The 22110-nt window shown below is 34.2% G+C and overlaps 1 protein-coding gene across 1 annotated transcript in view; it reads left to right on the top strand.

Annotated features, from left to right (window-relative positions):
• The window catches only part of Cstf3 (cleavage stimulation factor subunit 3), a 77317-nt gene that overhangs the window by 9429 nt on the left and 45778 nt on the right, over positions 1–22110 (top strand). The window contains exons 2-3 of the mRNA XM_076847021.1: positions 9097–9198; positions 9321–9416. Of these exons, the coding sequence (XP_076703136.1) occupies positions 9097–9198; positions 9321–9416 (198 nt within the window). The remainder of the gene's footprint in view (positions 1–9096; positions 9199–9320; positions 9417–22110) is intronic.

Below are 22110 nucleotides of genomic sequence, written 5' to 3'. Positions count from 1 at the left end.
ATTTATATTGACTTGAAGATGTTTATTTTCTTATACTGGTGATTAAACCCAGGGGTACTTTTCCACTGAGCTACATTCCACCACCTTTTTTAGTTTTTGACACAGGGTCTTGCTAAGTTGCCCAGGCTAACTTTGAACTGCCCCAATCTATGTTTACAGATGTATTCTGCTGTATCCAGTAGTTTCTCAGTTTTTGAGAGTATAATTTTTTAATAAAAAGTTTTGAGAATTATTGAATGGTGCTTGATGCCTGTAAAGACAAAGTCATTAGTTCTATTTCTGTATGAGTTACTTCATACAAAAAGTTAAACGTGAAAAGTGACAAGGGAGCCCACAGAATGGGAGAAAATTTTTGGAAACCATGCCTGATAAGGGACTTGTATCTAATATATATCTAAAGAACTTTAGTGGGCCGGGGCTGGGGCTCAGTGACAGCACTTGCCTAGCTTGTGTGAGGCACTGGGTTCTATCCTTAGCACTGCATACAGAAATAAATTTAAAAAGCCATGTTGTCCATGTACAACTACAAAAAAAAAAAAAATCAGTCATAAAAGATAACCCAATTAAAAAATGGGCTGTGGGACTGAATAAAGATTTCTCCCCAAGATTTGTGCAGACTGCCAATAAGCAATATGAGAGAATGCTTTTGACCTTTTAAATTTTTTTTTGTAGTTGTAGATGGACAGCATACCTTTATTTTATGTGTTTTTATGATGCATTAAGAACAGAATCCAGTGCCTCACATTTGCTAGGCAAGCATTCTGCAACTGAGCTACAGCCCGGCCCAAGATGCCTGACCTCTTTAGCCATTAAAGAAATGTAAATCAAAACCACAGTTAGATACCCTTTCATACCCACTAGTATGGCTGTAATCAGAAAGACAGATAATGACAAATGTTGGGGATGTGGAGAAATTGGAACTCTTACACACTGCTGGTATTAATGTAAAATGGTTCACAAGAGAGCCTGGGCCTTTTTCAATGCTTTTCACATTGGAAAGCAGCCTGGTGTTAGAGTTACTACATGACTTTAATAAAATACAGGCTATCCCATATAATAGAATATTATTCAGCAATAAAAAGAAAAATATTTTATATAAGCTTAAACACAAATCTTGAAAACATGCTAATTGAAAGCCAGAAATCAAAATCCACATATTGTATTTTTCCATTTATGTGAAATAATTGGCAATTTTGTAGAGAAAAAATAGATTGGTGGTAGCTTGGTGCTGGAGGATTGGAGGGAAATGGGAGTGGCTGCTAGTAGATGTAGATTTCTTTTGGGGGTGATAAATTTTTTTAAAATTTGTAATGTTGCACAACTTAATATATTCATAAAGCCATCACTGAATTGTTTATTTCAAATGGGTAAATTGTATATTATCAGTCACTGCTTAATAAAGTCATTAAAATGGAAAGTTAAAAGGTTAAATGTATACTTACACTATCTCCCAACATTTAATCAGTTATATACATGTTATTTTTCACAGAGAAGTTAAATTAGAAAATTAAGTAATTGATAATGTACATGCTTTGAGAAAAACTCTAAATTTTGTTCTACTCACTTGATGTGGAGCTTCATTCTTCTTTAATATTCCTTGAAGAGTTATGTTGGAATTATAAATTATTCCAAAGACAAAAAAGCTGTATTTTGATAGTTTCTTTTGGTAGAAAGATGGCATAGAAGCCTGGGACAGCTGCTGGCTGGTGTTTTTTTTCTCCCTTCTCTTCAGCTGTTCTTTTGGCTGTACTAAACAGTCATGACTTTAGTCCTTTACAAATGGGCATTGGAAACTTGTCCTAGGTTGTCCTAACTTGTCCTTGTTTATAAAGTGACTGGTAGGAATGCTTTTGCAGCAGAGTCAGGATGTAGTACAATTTTTTTTTCTCCCCCTGTACTAAGGTTTGAACGGAGGGCCTCTAGCGTACTATACAAGTGCTCTGCCACTGAGCTATGTCCCAGTTCATTTATTTATTTATCTGTGTGTACTGAGGATTGAACCCAGGGGTGCTTAACCACTGAGCTATCTTCCAGTCCTTTTTGAGACAGAATTTCATTAAATTGCTTAGGGCCTCAAGTTGCTGAAGGCTGGCTTTGAACTTGTGATCATCCTGCCTCAACCTCTCAGACTGCTAGAATTATAGTCATGCACCACCATGCCCAGCTTATTTTTATTTTTGAGATAGATTGGCCAGTCTGGGCTTCCACTTGAAATTTGCCTGCCTCAGTCTCTGAATAGCTGAGATTATAGGCATGTGCTGCTTTGCCTGGTCAGCTTCATTCCTCATGGAGGCCCAAGTTCTGTTGTGGATTCTAGAAAACTGTTCAGTTTTCCTTTGCCCTGTAGCAATATGTCACCAGTCCAGAAGACAAAAATGCCACATTCTCAAACTTGGCTATTCTTCTAGTTTCTAACTGTGGCAAAAGGCTTTTTTTTTTTTTTTCCCTCCGGGGGTGGGGGCGGTGGAAATTAAATGGAGCCACAGGTTGCAGTGTGTACTCTTGTTAGGGTAGCATCCATCCATAATGTAGTCAATTGAGAATTAACTATATAGATTGTTTTATGAATGTTTGACTAATCATTGACTAGAGAAAATAGAGATGTAATGATACTCCTGATGATCCTCTATGTGCCTGTATATTAGAATATTAGGGATCCCATAAATTGGGTAGTGGGTAGAGGTAAACTTTTTTTTTTTGTACCAGGGATTGAACCCAGGGGTGCTTAACCACAGAACCATATCCCCAGCCCTTTAGGGTTTTTTTGGACAGGTTTTATTAAGTTTCTTAGGGTCTTGCTAAATTGCTGAGGGTGGCTTTGAACTTGTGATCATCCTGCATCAGCCTCCCAAGCTACTCAAAGTGTAAGTGTGTGCTACTCTGCCCACCAGGGGAATAAACTTCTTGCTAATGTCTAATTAAAATGGAGCATTTCCTTCCATTATTAATGTGTACCAGAAACCGGAATAGTAGTTTTTAGCAGCTTTTGTGACATAAATATTTGAATATATGACATATTTAAAAGTTTGTTTGCATTCATTGCCATTTTGATGTTTTAATATATATTATTATGTGTAAGTTTTGTTTCAAAAAACATTTCTGTAGCTAATATCAAGTTGGTTTCCTTTGGAATTCCTTAGAATTTGCAGTCCTAGTGGCCCATGCCTATAATCCTAGCTATTTGAGAGACTGAAGCAGGGGGATTGCAAATTCAAGGCTAGTCTCAGAACTTAGACCCTGTCTCAAAATAAAAAAAGAAAAAGGGCTGGGAAAGCTCAGAGATAGTTTGTCTGGTACACATGGGGCCCTGAATTCAGTTCCCAGTATTGCAAAAGAAGGGCAGGAAGGAGAGAATTATTTTGTGCCACTTAACATTATTCTGAGAAGAAAGGGATCATAGGCTTTACTAAACTGCAGAAATCTTTTGTGGCACCAAAAATGGTTAGTAATATATAACCATGGTTTTCAATTAGTCTGGACTAGAACTACCTGGAAAGCTTTTAAAAAAAAAAAAAAAAAACTACATGAATTCTTGGAGGCTCTGGTTTAATTGATCTAGGGTGGAATATGAACATCTTTTAAAATCTCCATCCCCTAGGTGATTTGAATGTACTTTCAGGGTTGCAGATCACTGACAGAATGGTTTATTTCATAAAGAGTCATGTATACCTCTTGCTGTGATCATGCTTGGTCAGATGTTAAAATCTAACTTCCAAGTCTTTTATAAAATATACATAGGAGGGCTGGGGTTGTAGCTCAGTGGTAGAGTGCTTGGCTAGCATGTGTGAGGCACAAGGTTCAATCCTCAGCATCACATAAAAATAAATAAATAAAGGTATTGTGTCCATCTGCAACTAAAAATATTTTTATATATGTATATAATATTCACACATGATACTTTTTTTTCAACTTGGTGGGTTAATATTTAGCCAAATAGGTTTTTAGCTCCAGAAGAATACCCAAGAACATTGTAAGGTGATTTTTGTGTGTGGTGCTTTGTTTGGTTTTGTTATTTTTGATATTGGGGGTTGAAGTCAGGGCACTCTACCACTGAGCTACATCCCCAGTCCTGTTTTTTATTTTTTATTTTTTGTAACAGAGTTTCACTAATTTGTCCAGGTTGGCCTGAAACTCTTGATTTTCCTGCCTCAGCCTTATGGGTAGCTGATATGTCACTGTACCAAGCTGCCCTGATTTATTTATTTATTTTCCCTTTCTTTCACTGGGAATAGAATGTAGGGGTGCTTTACCACTGAGCTATATCCTAGCCCTTCTTATTTTTCTATTTTGAGACAGGGTCTCACTAAGTTGCTGAGGCTGTCATTGAACTTGGGGGTCCTTCTGCCTCAGCCTCCTGAGACACTGGGATTACAGGCATGCACCACTATGCTTGGCTGCTGTGGGAGTTTTAAAAATCTGTCATTACAGACATGGTAGTATGTTGCTGCCTGCCCTGCCTTGCTGTTTGTTTGTTAGCAGGGATTGATTCTGGGGGCACTTAACCACTGAGCCACATCCCCAGTCTCCCCCGTCCCTTTTTTATCTGTTATTTTGAGATAGGGTCTTGCTAAATTGCTTAGAGACTGGGTAAATTGCTGAGGCTGGCTTTGAACTTGGGATCCTCCTGCGTCAGCTTCCCTGGCTGCTGTGGTTAAAGGTGTGCACTACTGTGCTGCGTGCCTTGTTATTTTTAGTGACTACAATTTTCTGTAATTTATTTAACTGGCCCTTTCGTACATGGGTATTTAAATTATTTCCAGTTGTGAGCAATTTTTAGCCTATGCATTTGTATACTAACATTTTTATGCACATATGCAATAGGACAATTTGCTAGAAGTGGAATTGAGGACCAAAAAATCTTAGTATTCTTTGCTAAGTGACTCATGTTATCTAGAATTTTACCTCTCTCAAGCTCTAGATTTAGTGAAGACTCAGGAGAAAACAATGTTGAGCTATTTTCTACATACATCAGCAACTTACGAAAACATATTGAACAGACCTGAACATATTGTATTTTTATAGATTTTTAAGATCCTCATTTGCAGGTTTAATGTAAGTCTTGAATTATGCAGTTTAACCCAGCAATAGCTTAGTTTCTAAAGGCTTTTTCAACCCCTTGTTTTCTCTTTAGTATCTAGTGAGTTTGAGAAATAACCATCAGATATCCAGATTTTGAGAAAAGATACCAGCTGAACATGGGGCCAAAACTTCAATTTAGAGAAGGCGGGGAAAAAAAGCACACAGATCAAAAATTGAATTGTGGGTGATCCATAAGTTCAAAAAGGCAGAAGAAATCATTGGCAAAAATGAAGACAGTTGGTTATGTTACCCAAAGCGCAGTCCTTGTCACTAGTGCCAGTCCTGTAATGAGGACACAGTTTTGAGAAAAAGGAAAAAGAAGTGTTATTGCTTTGCTAAAAAAGGAGAAATAACAGCAGACTCCTGTCCCAGAGGCTGACTCTCCTGTTGAATAGTTTTGGTTTTGGTTTTGGTGCTGAATCGGGGTGGGGTGAGGGGCATGACACCATCATATCTAATTTTGATCAGTATTACTACTTGCCCTCTGTCAACTTAAGAATGTCTTTTTAAACTAGGTACAGTGGGGCACACCTGTAATCCCAGCAACTCAGCAATTTAGCAAGGCCCTAAGCACCTTAATGAAATGCTCTCTCAACATAAAAAGGGCTGGAGATGTTGCTTAGTGATAAAACACCTTTGGGTTCTTTCTTCATACTTTTGCCAGTGCAGTGTTAATTTTAAGATGTTTGATCTCTGTTATAAGAATTTCATTTGCATTTTTTTTGAATGTTTAAAAATTTAATTATAGCCCTCATGGTGATACATGTCTGTAATCACAACTACTTAGGAAACTGACCCAGAAGGATCAAAAGTTCCAGGACACTTAGGGAGATCTTGTCTCAAAATGAGAAAAGGTCTGGGTATATAACTCACTGGGAGGGCAACTCTGGCTTCTATCCCCAGTACCAAAAACAAAAACAAAAAAAGTTGATTTTAATGTGTTTATTCTTTGTACTGTTCATATGCATTGCCCCTGCCCTAGAAGTGCTGGGCATTGAACCTATGGTCTTATGCATGCTAGTGAAGCACTCTTAGAGATATGCCTCTAGCCTTCTTCATCCATTTTCTTTTTGAGTCACTGGTCTCTTTCATTGCAAACTGGACTTTACACCAATAAATTTAGTGCTTTGTCACATGGGTCGGAGATACTAAATTTGTATTTTGATCTTGATAATTTGCTCATACACAGATACCTAGCATTACTACTGAGTGATATCCCCAAACCCTTGTTGGTCTATGTTTAAATTTTTGATCTATCTTACTTTGGTAGAAAAGGTAAATAGAAACTTGACTTTGTTTTGATAAAGTAGACATAATTATTCTAACAGTAGATTATATTTACTGAATAATTCACCATTCTGATATGAAATGCCGCCTTTATGACTTGCTGATTTTACATATATTGCTTCTTTTTGAACCACATTGTCCAGTGATTGGCTTGTTACCAACCCATAGTTTTATTTTTTAGGTACTGGTGATTGAACCCAGGGGCATTTTACCACTGAGCTATATGTCCAGCTCTTTTATTTTGAGACAGGGTCTCCTTAAGTTCTTAGGTTCTTGCTAAATTTCGAAGTTGGTCTTGAACTTGCAATCCTCTTGCCTTTACCTTCTGAGTTGCTAGCATGCACTTCTGCACCCGGCAAAATAACATAATTTTAGTTTAAATTGCAGTAGTCTTTTAGAATGTTTTTTCTTTCTTTTTTTTTTGAGAGAGAGAGAATTTTCTTTAACGTTTATCTTTTAGTTTTTGGTGGACACAACATCTTTATTTTATATTTATGTGGTGCTGAGTATCGAACCCAGCGCCCTGCGCATGCCAGGCAAGCACGTTACTGCTTGAGCCACATCCCCAGTTCCAAGAATGTTTTTCATTCTAAATAAATGAATTCTTGCCAGTGGTGCAGTTTATTTCAAAGGAGCTTATTTCTTCTAGGTAATCTGTTTCTCTGAACAAATTGTTACATGAAATAATTCTTTAAGAAAGGAAAAGAAAAACGGTGATGGCAATGCTTTCTTTTTTTATCCTCAAATATTATTAATGTATATTCCATACTGTGGGTTCAAGAAGTCCTGGAAAAAAACAATTTTTATCTGGCTTATATGAGCATCACTTTCTTTTTGGTGGTACACAGAAGTATTCAGAACAAAGAAGTTTTTTATGCCTCAGGTGGTAGCTACTATCTTAGGGTTTCTGTTATTTGTTTTTGTTTTTGTTTTTTGTTCTTTATTACAGTATTAGGAATTGAATCCAGGGCTTCCCTTATACATGCTATGCAAGGGCTGTACCCATTGAACTACATTCCCACCCCAAAATGAAATCTTTGTAAAAATAAAACCACCTTCAGCTGGGTGCGTGGATGTATGCCTATAATACCAGATACTCAGGAGCCTGAGGAGGAAGGGTTGCAAGTTCCAGGTCAGGGCTGGGCAACTTGATATAACCCTGTCTGAAAATAAAAGGCTCCGTATGTTGTTCAGTGGCACAGTGCTCCAGGGTTCAGTCACCAGTACTGCAAAACAACAAAAGCCATCTTATTAAAGAGTTTGGGTAATACTAGAAGGGGAGAAAATTTACCTTTATTTCCAATACTTATTACCCAGACATGACTGTGCTTAGCATTTTAGCATGTCTTTTAAATCCCTTTCATTGCAGACTTCTTCATAGTTTTCTTTATGCTTTATATATGTGAATCATTTCTTTCATCAAAATAGAATTTCTGTGTCATGTCATGCTCACATTTTGTGGCTCAGAATGAATATTCTAACTGTAGTATTTCTCATATTTGGTCCAGGGACCCCCCCAGGGGCTTCTAAGATTTTCAGAAGATATGTGAGTGTAAATCATTTCATAAGAAACATAAGATCCAGCTAAGTGCCTTGTTGCATGCCTGTATTCTCAGGGGCTCCTGAGGCAGGAGGATCCAAGTTTAAAGCCAGCCTTAGCAACTTTTGATTTTTGTCTCAAAATAAAAATGGTAGGCAATGTGGCTCAGAGGTTGAGCACCTTGGATTCAATCCTTGGTACCAAAAAAAGAAAAGAATCTAAGACACATACCAGTAATTCAATTTACTTGAGAGGTTGAGGCAGGAGGATCTGTTGAGCCCAGAAGTTCTAGACCTGCCTGGACAACATAGAAAGACCCCCATCTCAAACAAAAAAGGACATCTAAGACATTCTCTTAATGAGTGTACAGTGGAAGTTTTCAGCATCTATATAACATGGTATGACAGCAGATTGAATGCAGAAGCAGATGAGAAAAATTCAACTGCCTTAAAAAAATTTTTTTTCAAAGGGCTGAGGATTTAGCTCACTTTGGTAGAGTTCTTGCCTTGCACGCACAAGGCCCTGGATTCAATCCCCAGCACCATACATGCACACAAAAGTCAAAGAATATTTGCAAATGTGGAAAACAAAGCTATTTTTCTGAGTGAGTTTTTTTTTTCCTCCCCTCTTTTTGTACTGGGTATTGAACCCAAGGGTGCTTTACCACTGAGCTACAATCCCTAGCTCCTTTTCTTTCTTTTTATTTATTTATTTTACTTATTTTTAGATAGGGTCTTACTGAGTTTCTTAGTGCCTTGCTATGTTGCCGAGACTGGCTTGGAACTTTTGACCCACCTGCTTCAGCCTTCCAAGTCACTGGGATTATAGGCATGTTCCATCATGCCTGGCTTCTGACTGAATTTAAGAGTATAGGGGTTCCACGACCATAAAGTTTGAGACTGTGATGACATGCTATTTAACATAAAATGATATTAAAGATAAAATATCATAATTAAATAAAAAACAGTGATCACTTGATTTCATTTTTATGCATGTGACTTCTGATTATGTATACAGTACACATAGATTTTTTTATGTAAAATGCAGTTCTCTTTTATAAGAGGACATTTTAATGCTTTGTGACATTGCTTCTAGAGACTGGCATGTTCTGTGTTGTTCTTGAATTAAGTTGGGCATGAGATTTTTTTATAAACAATAACTTTAGTTTGTTATTTATTTTTTTTCCTCAGGCAGCTGAGTATGTCCCAGAGAAGGTGAAGAAAGCGGAAAAGAAATTAGAAGAGAATCCATATGACCTTGATGCTTGGAGCATTCTCATTCGAGAGGCACAGGTTTAGTGATATAGGATTACATTTCCTTCTCTATGGGTCCAATCACACTACTTGGTTCTGCAGTAAATAATATTTTCATAATCCTAACATTGTAAATGCTGTTTATTGGTTTTCAATTTTAGAATCAACCTATAGACAAAGCACGGAAGACTTATGAACGCCTTGTTGCCCAGTTCCCAAGTTCTGGCAGATTCTGGAAACTGTACATTGAAGCAGAGGTTAATATTTTATTTTATTTTTTCATATATAGCATCTGATGGGAATTGCAGCATACACAGTAGAGATAGGAAACAAGTTAGGAACATAGCACAAATAGGACAAGGAGGATTTAAATGTCTCGTGCCTTTATTTTGTAAAATAGGTATGAAGGAATAATTAAAATGAATTTTTGAAATTTGGGTCTTTGACAAGCTGATGATTGTTGCATTTTGGAGTTGCAACAACATTAAAACAGTTTCAATGGTATTGGAGTGCTTTAGCCTTTTATTTACTTGTCATGTGTCAATTTATTGCCTCCTGTGTCATTTATTTAGAACTCATTTTTCTTTTTATTTCTACTTACAAACTAATATGAATGTGGGATTATATGAATATACAGAAATGTTAACTTAGTTTCATAGTCTTTTGAGTGTCTGGTGAAATGAAACAAACAGAAGAGAAGAATGATATCAAGTTTTAATTTTGTGAAAATGCATGGTTTGTCTTTGTAAGCACTCATTTTTAAGATGAAGTTTACATTATGCAGGAATAAGCTCATGTAACTCAAATTTTTTAATCATAATTTTCCTGATGATACTTTGATTTTTGTTTTTCTTGTGTTTTTTTTTTTTTTTTTTTTTTTAAATAATCTGTCTTGAAATTTGAAGCCAGGAATGTTTACTGTAAAGAATAAGGATCCCATTCTTAAAGTGTTAATGTGTCTAACAGCACCAAGAAATCATTTTCAGGTTATAAATTAATAGGATGGAATAGTGAAATGCGAATAATTGATATCCACATTTAGCTGAAAATGATAACCATTTCTTTTTATAACTCCTTTATAAGACTTTAAGCAGTACTTTTATTTTTAATGTTAACTTTGTAATATAAATTCTCAATGTAGTTAAGTACACTGCAGCCTCAACATTTTTCACTGTAGCTGAAATTTTATATTATGTGGGTCTGTTTAGACCTTGTTAAAGGACCTCAGCCATCAGTAGTATTGAACAGAGTTCAGCACAACACAGTGTCACCTGTGATGTGTCCTCAGAATGGACCCAACCAACAGTAGAGTTAAATAGAGGCTACAGTGTACTCACTAAATTTGTGCTATAATTTAGATTGTATTACTTTGTGGGAGGGAAGTTACTGGACCATAGCAAGAACATCATGTGTGTTTTATTTTTGTGTGTGAGGTTGTGTATATGGTTTGTGTGTTTGTGTGAATGCGATTGTGCCTTATGTGGAGTCTGGTAGTTTTGATCCATATGCTTAAATTTTCATCCCTATTCTCTGGACCATTTCTTTCCTTCTATATTTTAATCGCCAGTGTAGGCAGGCATGAAACTCAACTGGTGAGGCCTGAGTGTGAAGCCAGTGCTGCTTTGTATTAAAGCAAGGAACCTGGATCACCTGCACCTGGTCTACAATTCTAGTCTGACTTTACAGACACATTAGCTTATATTTAAACTTATCAAAAATGAACATAATATATAATCTTTTTTGTGTTTTAAAGTAATAATTTGAGTCTTCTCCAGCATTTAGATATTATCAATGCATTTTATTATAGCATAAGCTAAATTGAAATTGGCAGATACTACTGCATTCTGTAATTATGAATACCATGAGTTTGCTTCTTCCATTTTCTAACTGATATAAAAACTGCATTCTTTAAAAAAAAAAAAAAAATCTGAAAAAGAACATATGGTATTCCCAGGGGCTGAAATTTGTCTAAATAATAGGCTCATTTTGTATATTTCACAGCTACTAGCAGTTGCCTGATTTATTGGTAATGTTTGCAGTTATTTCACACTCATATACACAACAAGTACACAAATATGTATGTATAAACACATAATATGTATGTTGTATATAAATCATCTATTGAGAAAAGTGGTAACAAATATGTATATTTAAATTTTTACACTTCTGATTTAGGAATTCACTTGTTACATTGAACACTGGTTTCAGATATGCATACCCAAGCTGTGTTTTTGTCTTTACTGATTTGCTCTCTATTTTTATTTTCACATTGTGGGGTTTTTTTTGTTTGTTTGTTTATTTGTTTTGTTTTTTGCCTGTGGAAGGCTAAAATTTTGTTTGGTCACATCATTCAGTGTGACCTTTATATCTGGAGAGGACATATAACCTGTTTATAATACTTTTAAAATATCTGAGTTAATAATAAGAATGTCTTTACATTGAAAGTAATACAGTGTTTACATAACATCCTGTATGCACTCTCAAGAAAATAAAGTTGTGTTAATACATTGTTGTAACTTGGTAATTCATGGTGGGGAAATTGTGACGTTTCATTTATTTATATTAAGCCAAACTCATGTACAATTCTAAATATATTAATATTTTCTAGTAGAAAATATATACATCTTTAAGAAAAGTAAATTTCTTCCCTGGAGAAATTATTTGAACATGCTGCTCAAGTTCTGAGGGGCAGGAAAAAAAATTATTTTTGAATTTGAAACACATTGGAAATCAGAGCATATTATAGTTATTTAAAATGAAGTTAAATGATACTAATACGAGCTTTTCTCACATTAGTGAGAGTTTAGTATTACCTGCCTTTATAAAATTGGGGTTTTAAGATGTTATCCTTAACTTATTACCCACTTTCATTTTTTTGCTACAATATAGAAACCGATGGAGGTAAAGTTGCTTTCTAGCAAATGGGCATTTAGGCTCATGTTCTTTGTAACATACTACATAAGTTTGAACATTAGTCCAAGTTACTTTTTAGTGTTGTATAATATTTGGGAAATGATACTTGTCTCTTTTCCTTGAAATGCTTTCTTTACTCTGCATTCCAAACCTCCGCTTCACATGCCTTAACAAAATAATAAGAGCAAGTTATTTTAGGAGTATTCATAAAGAGATAAATTATCAGTAGTCTAAATCTATCTGCTGTGATATAAAACTACTGCTTCCTAGTTTTATAAAAGGAAACATTTAAAATATCTCTAGTTTTAATTGTATACAAATGACTTAAATTCAGTTTTATTTTTGTTTTAAGAAATACAAAATTATTTTAACACTTGTATTCCTCTCCTAATCAGTCTCAGTGCTCTTTATAGAACCACTTTTTACAGTGATCAAAAGGGTCACTCGGCACAAAATTGCAAAAAGCTGTACAATTTCACCATATTCCTTTAAGCCTCCCTTTCTCCTATGGTTTCTGTAGTTTTTCGTGTAATTGGGTGATCGATATGACGACATATAAGCTACAATATTGTTAGAAGTAATTTGTTTTGAATTGAGCCACATTGATAAGAAATATTCCAACAGAAGGATGTTTTTCTTGGTAGCTGAAGGAGAAATGAAGAAGGTAATACTGCTGGTAATAGCAACAATGTAACCTGATGTCTGTGAAAGTTGTAATTCTTTAATAAAAATATATAGAGAATTGATTGCTTTTTATTTTAAAAACTTTAAAATATGAATTCTTTACTTGGTTTTTCTTTCCTTATAAATACTAGGTTGTGAACTATAAATTTCAGTTTTTCAAAATAACCTTTCTTCTTGGAAAATGGAGGTGAACCTCAGGATGGATCATGAGTGACCTAAATTGAAATAAAACTTTCCTGCTGTTGACACTGTTTAATACTTTTACATAGCATTTTAAATTACTGTATTATAATGTTTTGTATAAAGAATGAATGTGATTTTAAAATGCAGGTGAAAATATTATATAGATCATGGTGATTTATTTTTTTATACTTCAGTTTGCTGCCCTTCAAAAAAAATTCTGTACTCTTATAGATCCAAACTTTTCCTGTTTGTAATAAATGTTGGTCCATGTCTGTGTGATTATTCAGATTTTACTCTAAAATTCAATATGCTTTTTTTTATCCACAGTTTTTTAAATGCATAAATAAATGTAGAATAGAAATGTTAAACAGCAGAAAGTACTTGCAAACACAACTGAGTGATCAAATATCTGAAAGTTCTTGAAAAACTAAAGTACTCTTTGATAAGTAAAAGAAGTACTTGTGTGTTCATCATTACAAACAGTAAACTGTTTTAGGTTTTATTAAAATGTCTAATTCCATCCTTTTCCTCTGTCGATATCATAGCAGCATTTAGGTGTTATCACTTGTACTAACATGATCTATATATACACTTTCCCTCCGATTTGGGGCCTTTTCTCCCAAGACATTTCATACTGAATCTTTAAAAAAGGATATAGTCACTAGGGTTACAAAATTTCTTTAAATAAAACCTATGTTTTCCCTTTGTATTGTCAAGGTAATTTTTATTTTATTTTTGTTACCAGGGATTGAACCCAGAGGTGCTGAGCCATATCCCTAGCCATTTTTATATTTTTAATTTGAAACAGGGTTTCACTAAGTTACCTTGGGCCTCCCTGAGTTATTGAGGCTTCCTTTGAGCTTGCAGTCCTTCTACCTCAGCCTTCCAAAACTGTTTGGATTACAGGCATGCACCAACTGCACCTGGCTTGGGTAATTCTTTTATGTAAAAAAAGCCACTTTCAAGCATAAAACTGTACTAATCAACCTAATTTCCTTTGTATTTCTCAGCTTTATTTTTGGTACTGGGAATTGAACCCCAGGATGTTTTATCACTGAACTCTATCCCCAGTCCTTATTTTTTTTTTATTTTAAGACAGGGATTTGTCTCAAACTTGGGATCTTCCTGCCTCAGTCTCCCAAATCACTGGTATCACGGGCATACAAAATTATAACCTCAGCAATCATTAGTAAACATTTAAAAATGATCATTTTCTTTTCTCTTTAAAGGCTTATTCTATTTTGTTTAATAAGAGTTATGATACCTGAAAATATGGGAAAGCATATATCTAACTAGATTTATAAATAACAAAATACATTCTAAAATTGTGATCATGTGGTTCATTGTTTTTCTTGAATGTAGTTGTGTTTTAGCATAAAATTTCCTGGGTATTTATAGGATAACATTTATTTAATACCTAATCTTTTTAAAAATTATCATGAATATAGTCATTAAAATCAGGGAATATGGGGCGGGGTTGTAGCTCAGTGGTAGAGTACTTGCCTAGCACATGTGAGGCACCGGGTTCAATTCTCAACACCACATAAAAATAAATTAAAGGCATTGTGTTCATCTGTAACTAAAAATATTTTTTTAAAAATTGTAGGGAATAATTTCTGAATTGTGCTCCCTGTCCCTTCCCAAGAGGTATTAGAGATATTCTCCAACATGGCATCTGTGAAAAAATACATTTAAGCCTTTTATAATATTACAGAGCTAAAATCGGCTATATTTGGGAAGAGAACTAATTTCACCACATAAAAGCCTTTTCAGGGTGTAAGCATTTAGGCAAAGAACCAGATTGCAATTCACTTGCTTAAAAAAAAAAAAGACCACTTAACATCAAAGGCTCAGATATTTTCTCGTTTCATTATTTTTATTTTGTTTAGTAGATCAGCTTTCACACAGTTACTTTATATGCATCTGCAAGGCACTTCCAGGAAATGAAGATGTCTAAAATATTGCCAGTGATACCTATAAAAAGCTCCACTTTTATAAATGGATAAGAATCTATTTATTAGCTTGTAAAGAATTTTATTTTTAGTCTTAAACTTTTTATTACCAAACAGTTTTGCTCTTAAGAAATTTCTACCAGAAAACAAATAGTTGGTTTTTTATAATGGTGTAACAGGTTGAAGTCTAGATTTTTTTTCCCTCCACATAACAGAATTCACAGCAATTTGAACAACAACAAAAATGGTGAACAAGTTGAATACAACTTGTTGACAATTGCATCTGCTTTAATAAGGCTCAAAGAATCATAATGTGGGTAAGTTACCATTTTGTATGCTGAGAGACCTCCAAAGAAAAGTATCCTATTTGGAGATGTGAAATGATAATTCTGAAGACATTGCCATGTCAAAGCAATATTGAATTGTAGTCTTGGGATAATGTTGAAATGTAATATAAGGTTCAAAGATGAGTTACTGAAACTGTTTTGATATTTATAAAAACAACTCAATTTTATGATAGAAAATGTTCTGTGATTTAATAGTCTTTTTATTTAGGTGTGAAATTTCAGCTCTTGAAAGGTCTTCCCTTACCCAAAAATTTATATATGGGAAATGGCCTATTTTATGGCAATAATTTCTGCAGTTTTTCATATTAGACTTGAAGAATGTTGGCCATTTAATAGTGATTTTTCTTCTATTTTTTCAATTGCTAGATTGAATACTATGAGTTTTGCATATTTAAAGCCAAAATGAATGCTATCTTCCAAACTAGAAATTTGTATCTGTTTGGCCCCTCATTTTGTTATCTTTTGTTTATTTGGTGCTGGAGATTGAACCAGCTGTTTTTATTTTTTCTTTTGAGAGTGTCTCACTAAGTTGCTGAGGCTGGCCTTGAATTTGTAATCCCCCTGCCTCAGCCTCCTGAGCCTTTGGAATTACAGGCATGCATCACCACACCCAACTTCTGGTCCTCTCATTTTGCACATGAATAATCAAATTTATACTTTAGAGCCAGATCTTTCACATTTCCCTGCTTGGTCAGCCAAGATGCCTTAAAAGCATAGAAACTACTAGGTTAGCATCCCAGTAATGCCACATTTCAATCTCTGAAGAATGGATACATGATATATTTTTGTTAAGGTGTTTTCATTCAGCCAGTTTCAGGAAATGAGGCATTAGAGGGCAGTAATCAAATATTCCTGCTGTCAGTACAGTTTATGTGTGACAGAACATTCCTTATACTCATCAACATAATAAAAACAATTTGTTTTTCCTGTATAACCAAGAAATAGTGAAACCTGTGCTACATGCTTGGTGATAGTATGATATTTTAGATCTGATTAGGAATAGTCATTTTAGCTTTGACAATATTTTACTGAATTGTTCGGGTTTGAAACCCAATTTTCTGGTTCCATAAGCTTAAAAAAAAAAAGTAAAAACATGGATGCCAGACTTAAGAATCAGGTAACTTCTAAGGAAATCCTAAATCTCACCGGAGGGTCACTCAACCTAGATGTGGCTTAAAAAAATTTTTTAGCTGCAGCTTTTTGTAGTAGCTGACATTAGTTTAAAGAAGAATACCATATATCAGTATTTTCAGTTTTGTCATTTAACATCTATATTCAACTAGTACTTGAGTGCTTTTTAAATAGTTTTGTTGTATTAGATGGACAGAATTTATTTTTTTACTTGTTGCTAAGGATTGAACCCAGGGCTTCACATGCGCTAGGCAAGCACTCTGCCACTGAGCTCCAGCCCAAGACCCGGTATTTGAGACTTATGAATAGTATGGGTACTAATTCTTTTAGGGGTTTGGAACAGAGTGTCTTCAAAGGAACTGGTTACTTTTGTAGCCAAGTTTCAATTCATTTTGGGATTTTTCACTATAAGTGTTCAGCCATTTTAAACTCATATCCTCTTACAAAATAAATATTTTCTTAATGGCAAAATTCAACAGTTTTTAAATCAAACCAAGGATGATTTTTTAATGGGGGTTTTCATTAATTGAGAATCACTTCAGTAAGCTACAAAACAAATATGAAAAATGACAATACTATGAAATATTCTTATTAAAGTGAAGTGTCTTGAGAGTTTCAAGTACTATATTGGGGCAGATTGATAATAACATTTCTTGTATTTAAACAGTGTTTTGCCATTTGGTTATCATTGTTAGCTACTGTGTAGCAATCAAGAAATTTGAAGATTCCGTGGTTCTTATAATTTTGATATGGTAGTTGAGAAAATAAAAACATTATTTAGATTATTAGTATTTAGAATTGAACATGCAAATTGTATGCCAATCACATGGTTTGATCTTTGCATGGGTTGAACAGAAAGCCTTGCTTTTAAAGGATACAAGTAGGCATATACAATTTAAATAGTTTTTATAATGAACTTAACGTACTTTGAAATTGTTTACAGTTATGGGGAGTTGCAAGAATAATGCAAAAAAACCTCCCATATCTGTTTTGCTCAGATTGGCCAGTAGTTAATATTATGACATGCATTCATCTTTTGTTCAGTACCCCAATTCTATAGATGCTTACTCAAATTCTGTATAAAATGGCATAGCATTTGCATGTAACCTATATTATTTCATATATTTCATTCCAGATTACTTACAATATCTAGTACAATGTGAATGTTATGTAAATAGTGCTTAATTATACTGAAGTAATTGGGGAATAATAATAAATCTACATATTCAATCTGCAGTTGGTTAAATTTGTTTGAACCCATAGATTTCTAGGGCCATCTGTATGTGTTTTGTCAATTCTTTTTGAATGGTTAATCAATGAGTTGCATACATTATGACCTTTAGTATTTGTGTTCTCCAATAATAAATATATACTTTTATATATAAACTACTATTGAACTCAGGAAATTAAACATTTGCCATCTATGGCCTACTTTTTAGAGCATTGACCTTTATAGCAATTTTCTTAATCAGTATCTAGTTTAAGATCACTAAACATATATAATTGTCATTTCTCTTTAATCTTTTTTTTTTTCCTTTGTGGTGCTGACGATTGAGTCCAGGGCCTTGTGTATGCAAGACAAGCACTTACCAGCTGAGCTATATCCCCAGCCCTCTTTAGTCTCCTTTGATGTGGAAGTTTGCCAGTCCTTAAATTTCATGTGTACTCATCCAGTTTAGGTTTATGTTTTGGCTGAAAAGCTACAGAAATGGTCACTCATTCTAAGTCCAACTCATCCAGAGACGGCATGATGTTCATTTGCCCCTTATTGGTGATGTATGTCTGTCTTTTTTTTTTTTTCCCCTGGTACTAGAGGTTGATTAACCCAGGGTCTCTTAGCCACTACCACATCTCCCAGCCAGTTTTTTTTTGTTGTTGTTGTTGTTTTTGAGACAGGGTTTCACTAAGTTGCTGAGGTTGGCCTTGAACTTGGGATCCTTCTGCCTCAGCCTCCTGAGGCACTTGGATTACAGGAGTATGCCACCATGTCCAGCTATTGATGTCAATTTTGATGGTGTGTTTTAGGTGTCGACCAGTTTCTCCACTGCGTAATAATTTTTGTTTTGTAATTAGTACAAAAAATCATGATGTGAAAGCAGAGAGTAGAGCTCCAGGGTAGAGAGAAAACTCTTAGAATTTACAAGTGCCTGGGTTGGTTTCCCAGCACCTACCCCTCAAAAGTCTTTACTTTGAGACTGTAAATAATCCTTATTCAGTAATGTAAAATCTTATAAAAAAACAAATGTACAGGATGACAATACCATATAAAATGTTCTCAAAAAGTGTAGTGTCATAAGGGAGTTTACTATTGGGGGCAGGTTGACGATACTTTTAATCAGTTTTCTGCCAAAAACTGCCCTTCCATTTGAACCTGTTGATTTTTCCCTGAATCAGCAATATTTTTCCTTATTAGCTAGTGTTTTTCAATGTTTATTGTTCAATGTAAATGGGTACTATTTCTGTGTCTCAAAGTTTAATTATGTTTGGAAACAACTGGGAAGTATTAACTTTCTCTCCACACTTTTTTCCCCCCATTTGTAAGCAGCTTACTAGTGAGTGTATTTCGATAAGACTATTTGGAAGATTAAAGTGCCTTTTTAGCAAGTTTTCCCAATATAAAATAATGTACTCTTGTCAGTACTGACTGTCAATTCTTAGCCTACAGGGAAAGAAACCAAAAAACCTACTCCATCCACACAGTTACATTGTATAGGAACTTAAATTTTAATATGAACCACTGTAACCTACTGGAAATAACTGTTGGTTTACTTAATCAAGTGAGGTTTTTTTTGTTTTTGGTTTTTGAGGGGCAGGGGTTCAAGGTGCACTTTACCACTAAGCTACATCTGCAACCCTTTTGATTATTTTGAGACAGGGTTTCCCTGAGATGATTAGGCTGGCCTTGAACTTGCAATACTCCACCTTAGCTTCCCAAGTGGCTGAGGTTGTAGATGTTTTGTTACTGTGACTACAAATTATTCAGTATTTTACAAGAGTTTTTTTTAAAAATCAATGATCTCTTTAAAAATAACTTAGAAAATGTGTCAAAAAGATCATCTAAATAAATTGTGTTGACTAATGTTGTGTTTAAACAACTTTATTAGATAAGTGAGCTGGTCCATTGTGAATTTGAATCTCCTGAATTGATAATTGAGATTTAAAGAGCCAGTACTCACAAAAAGTCAATATTCAAGTTCAGTTAAAAGAAATTTTATATTAAATTTTATCTCAGGTTTAGCAAGGGAAGGGGTGGTTCTTTGCCATGTTCCTCTACTACAAGGACAGAACTTTATTCAATATCTGTGTTAATGTAATATTGGCCTAATAATCTAGAGTAGAAGTGATATTTTTTAAATAATATAAATCCAAGGAATTTGCAGGTTACTCAAAAATTGTAGTATGTAGGAATAGGAATGACAGAATTTGGAGGTGGGCATTTATAACTGCTGGGACCTAAAGCTCTTCCATTAAATTACTGTGTCAGTTAATTAAGCAAGTTGTTTTTCTCAATTTTTAAAAATTCTGATAGATCTCGAATGAGTTTCAAGAAAATGTATAGTGAGTACCCATGTAACTTCCACATAGGCTCAGTGTTACTTATGGTTTGCTATGAACAGCTTATATAGAATATTTTCCTATAGAACCAACCATTAACCCATTTTAAAAATTTATTTATTTTTCTCACTTTTTTTTTTTAAGAAACAAAAATTTAATGACTGGCATAAGGTAATGGCTAAAAGATCAACTACAATAATTGCTTAGAAACAATGTTTTTACACCATACAAAATTCTTTGTAAAACTAGGCTGTCAATATCAGGAGAGTTTTAGTCCTATTTTTTTTTAATTAATAAGCTTTTATCTTTGCAGCAGTTTAGGTATATAGATAAATTGATTGTAAAGCACACAGTGTTCCCATATGCCACTCATCCTCCTTCACCTGTGGCAGTTTGCTCTTATTAACATCTCACATAAGGGTGGCACATTTGTATTAACCCATTTTAAAGGAACAATAATGTTCTAATTTAATCCTTTTTTCCCTTGTTCTAGATTATTTTTTAAAATTCTATTTCTATTACTAATTAAATTACTTGACATCACAACAATGGTCTTTTTCTGTTATTCTTTGTGTATTAGTTTTCAACTTGATGCTCCCCTATCAAAAGAGAAAACTAATATGAGCTCATGTTGTTTGTAAGTTAAGACAAATGGAAAAGTACAACGAAGTATTCTAGACCAGAGTTGTCTTTAGAATTGTCCTTACAGTAAGGGAACGAAAAGGGGAACTTAAAAAATATTTTTACTTTAACCTATTTTACTTTAAATATTAATGTATTTGCAGTTAGTTAAGATTTCCCAAACTATTCATGGAATTAACTTGGCAGTTTTTTCAGTTATTATATTTTAAATGTAGATCTATAGTATTACTTAAGATACTTTTGGAGGTAACAATGTTTTCTGAATGAGATTTTTTTTTTAATAAGTAAAAAAAGTTATCTTTAAAAATTTTTCATTGTAGATTCTTAATTTTTTGCAGTTATTATCTCAGTAATTTGTAACATTGGGTTTTGAATATATTCCATGCACTGATTAGTACTTATGGATCATTACAACTTAAAATTAGTTAAATTTACCCTTTGATGTAGGAATGTATAATTCCTATTACCTTAAGATATTCAGTTTTTCTGAGACTTAGAGTGGTTTAGGCTTAAATTACTGGGAAATAAATGGGAAAGCTAGGGATTTAAACTCTGGAATTCTAATTCCCTAATCTAGGCTCCTAATCACTAGCCACTACACTAAAGAAATTTAGAGTATAGTACAGTTATGGAAATAGGTAATACAGTGGGTTCATAAATGACTCCTTTTTTCTTTGTTCAACAGTTTTCGGATTTTTTGTTTTGGGGTACCTGGGATTGAACCTAGGGGAACGTAACCAGTGAGCCATATCCCCAACACTTTTTTCAAAATTTTGAGACAAGGTCTCAAGTTGCTTAGGGCTTTGCTAAATTGCTGAAGTTGGCTTTGAACTTGGTATCCTCCTGCCTCAGTACCCCAAGTCACTAGTATTACAAGTATGTGCCACTGTATCTGGCTATTTTAACATATCCCTGTATTTTTATTTTATTTAACTCTCTTCATATTAAGTTTGTCAGGATTTTGGCATATATTTGGAAAAATAGACTTTCATAAGCACTCAGTCAAAAAAATTGCTTTAATGGAATTTTCAGCAAATCTTTCAGAAGATGGCATGGTGCAGTAACTTCCATGCAAACAAAAATTAGGCTTCATACAAAATTGTTCATTTAATTAAGCAAGTTGTTCAATTTTTTTTCTTCTCAATTTTTTTTATTCTGATAGATCTCAAGTGAGTTTCAAGAAAATATATAGTGAATACCCAGTCCCTATTCAGATTGAATCCAAGGGCACTACCAGTGAGCACTCTACTGCCCCCCAGGTCTAACTCCTTGAGTTGCCCAAGTTTACCTAGAATTTGCTGTTCTCCTGCTTCAGCCTCCTGAGTTGCTGGGCATGTGCCACTGTATTCAGCATGTTTTAAAAATACTATCTAGAATTTTACTTGTTGCTTTTCCATGCACTGCACCCGTTTAGTCTTTTAAATTTTTAACTGTATTTGGATCTAATTTCAAATAATAGTAATTTTGTGCATAAGATGGCTAGGTCTTTGTAATTTGGGGGCTTTTGTTAAATTCATAAGAACACTTTTTTTTTTAACCACTCG

This window comes from Callospermophilus lateralis, chromosome 2 (genome assembly GCF_048772815.1).
Source record: "Callospermophilus lateralis isolate mCalLat2 chromosome 2, mCalLat2.hap1, whole genome shotgun sequence".
NCBI classification, from domain to species: domain Eukaryota; kingdom Metazoa; phylum Chordata; class Mammalia; order Rodentia; family Sciuridae; genus Callospermophilus; species Callospermophilus lateralis.
Note: the sequence above shows the minus strand (reverse complement) of the source record. Positions and strands in the feature narration are given on the sequence as shown.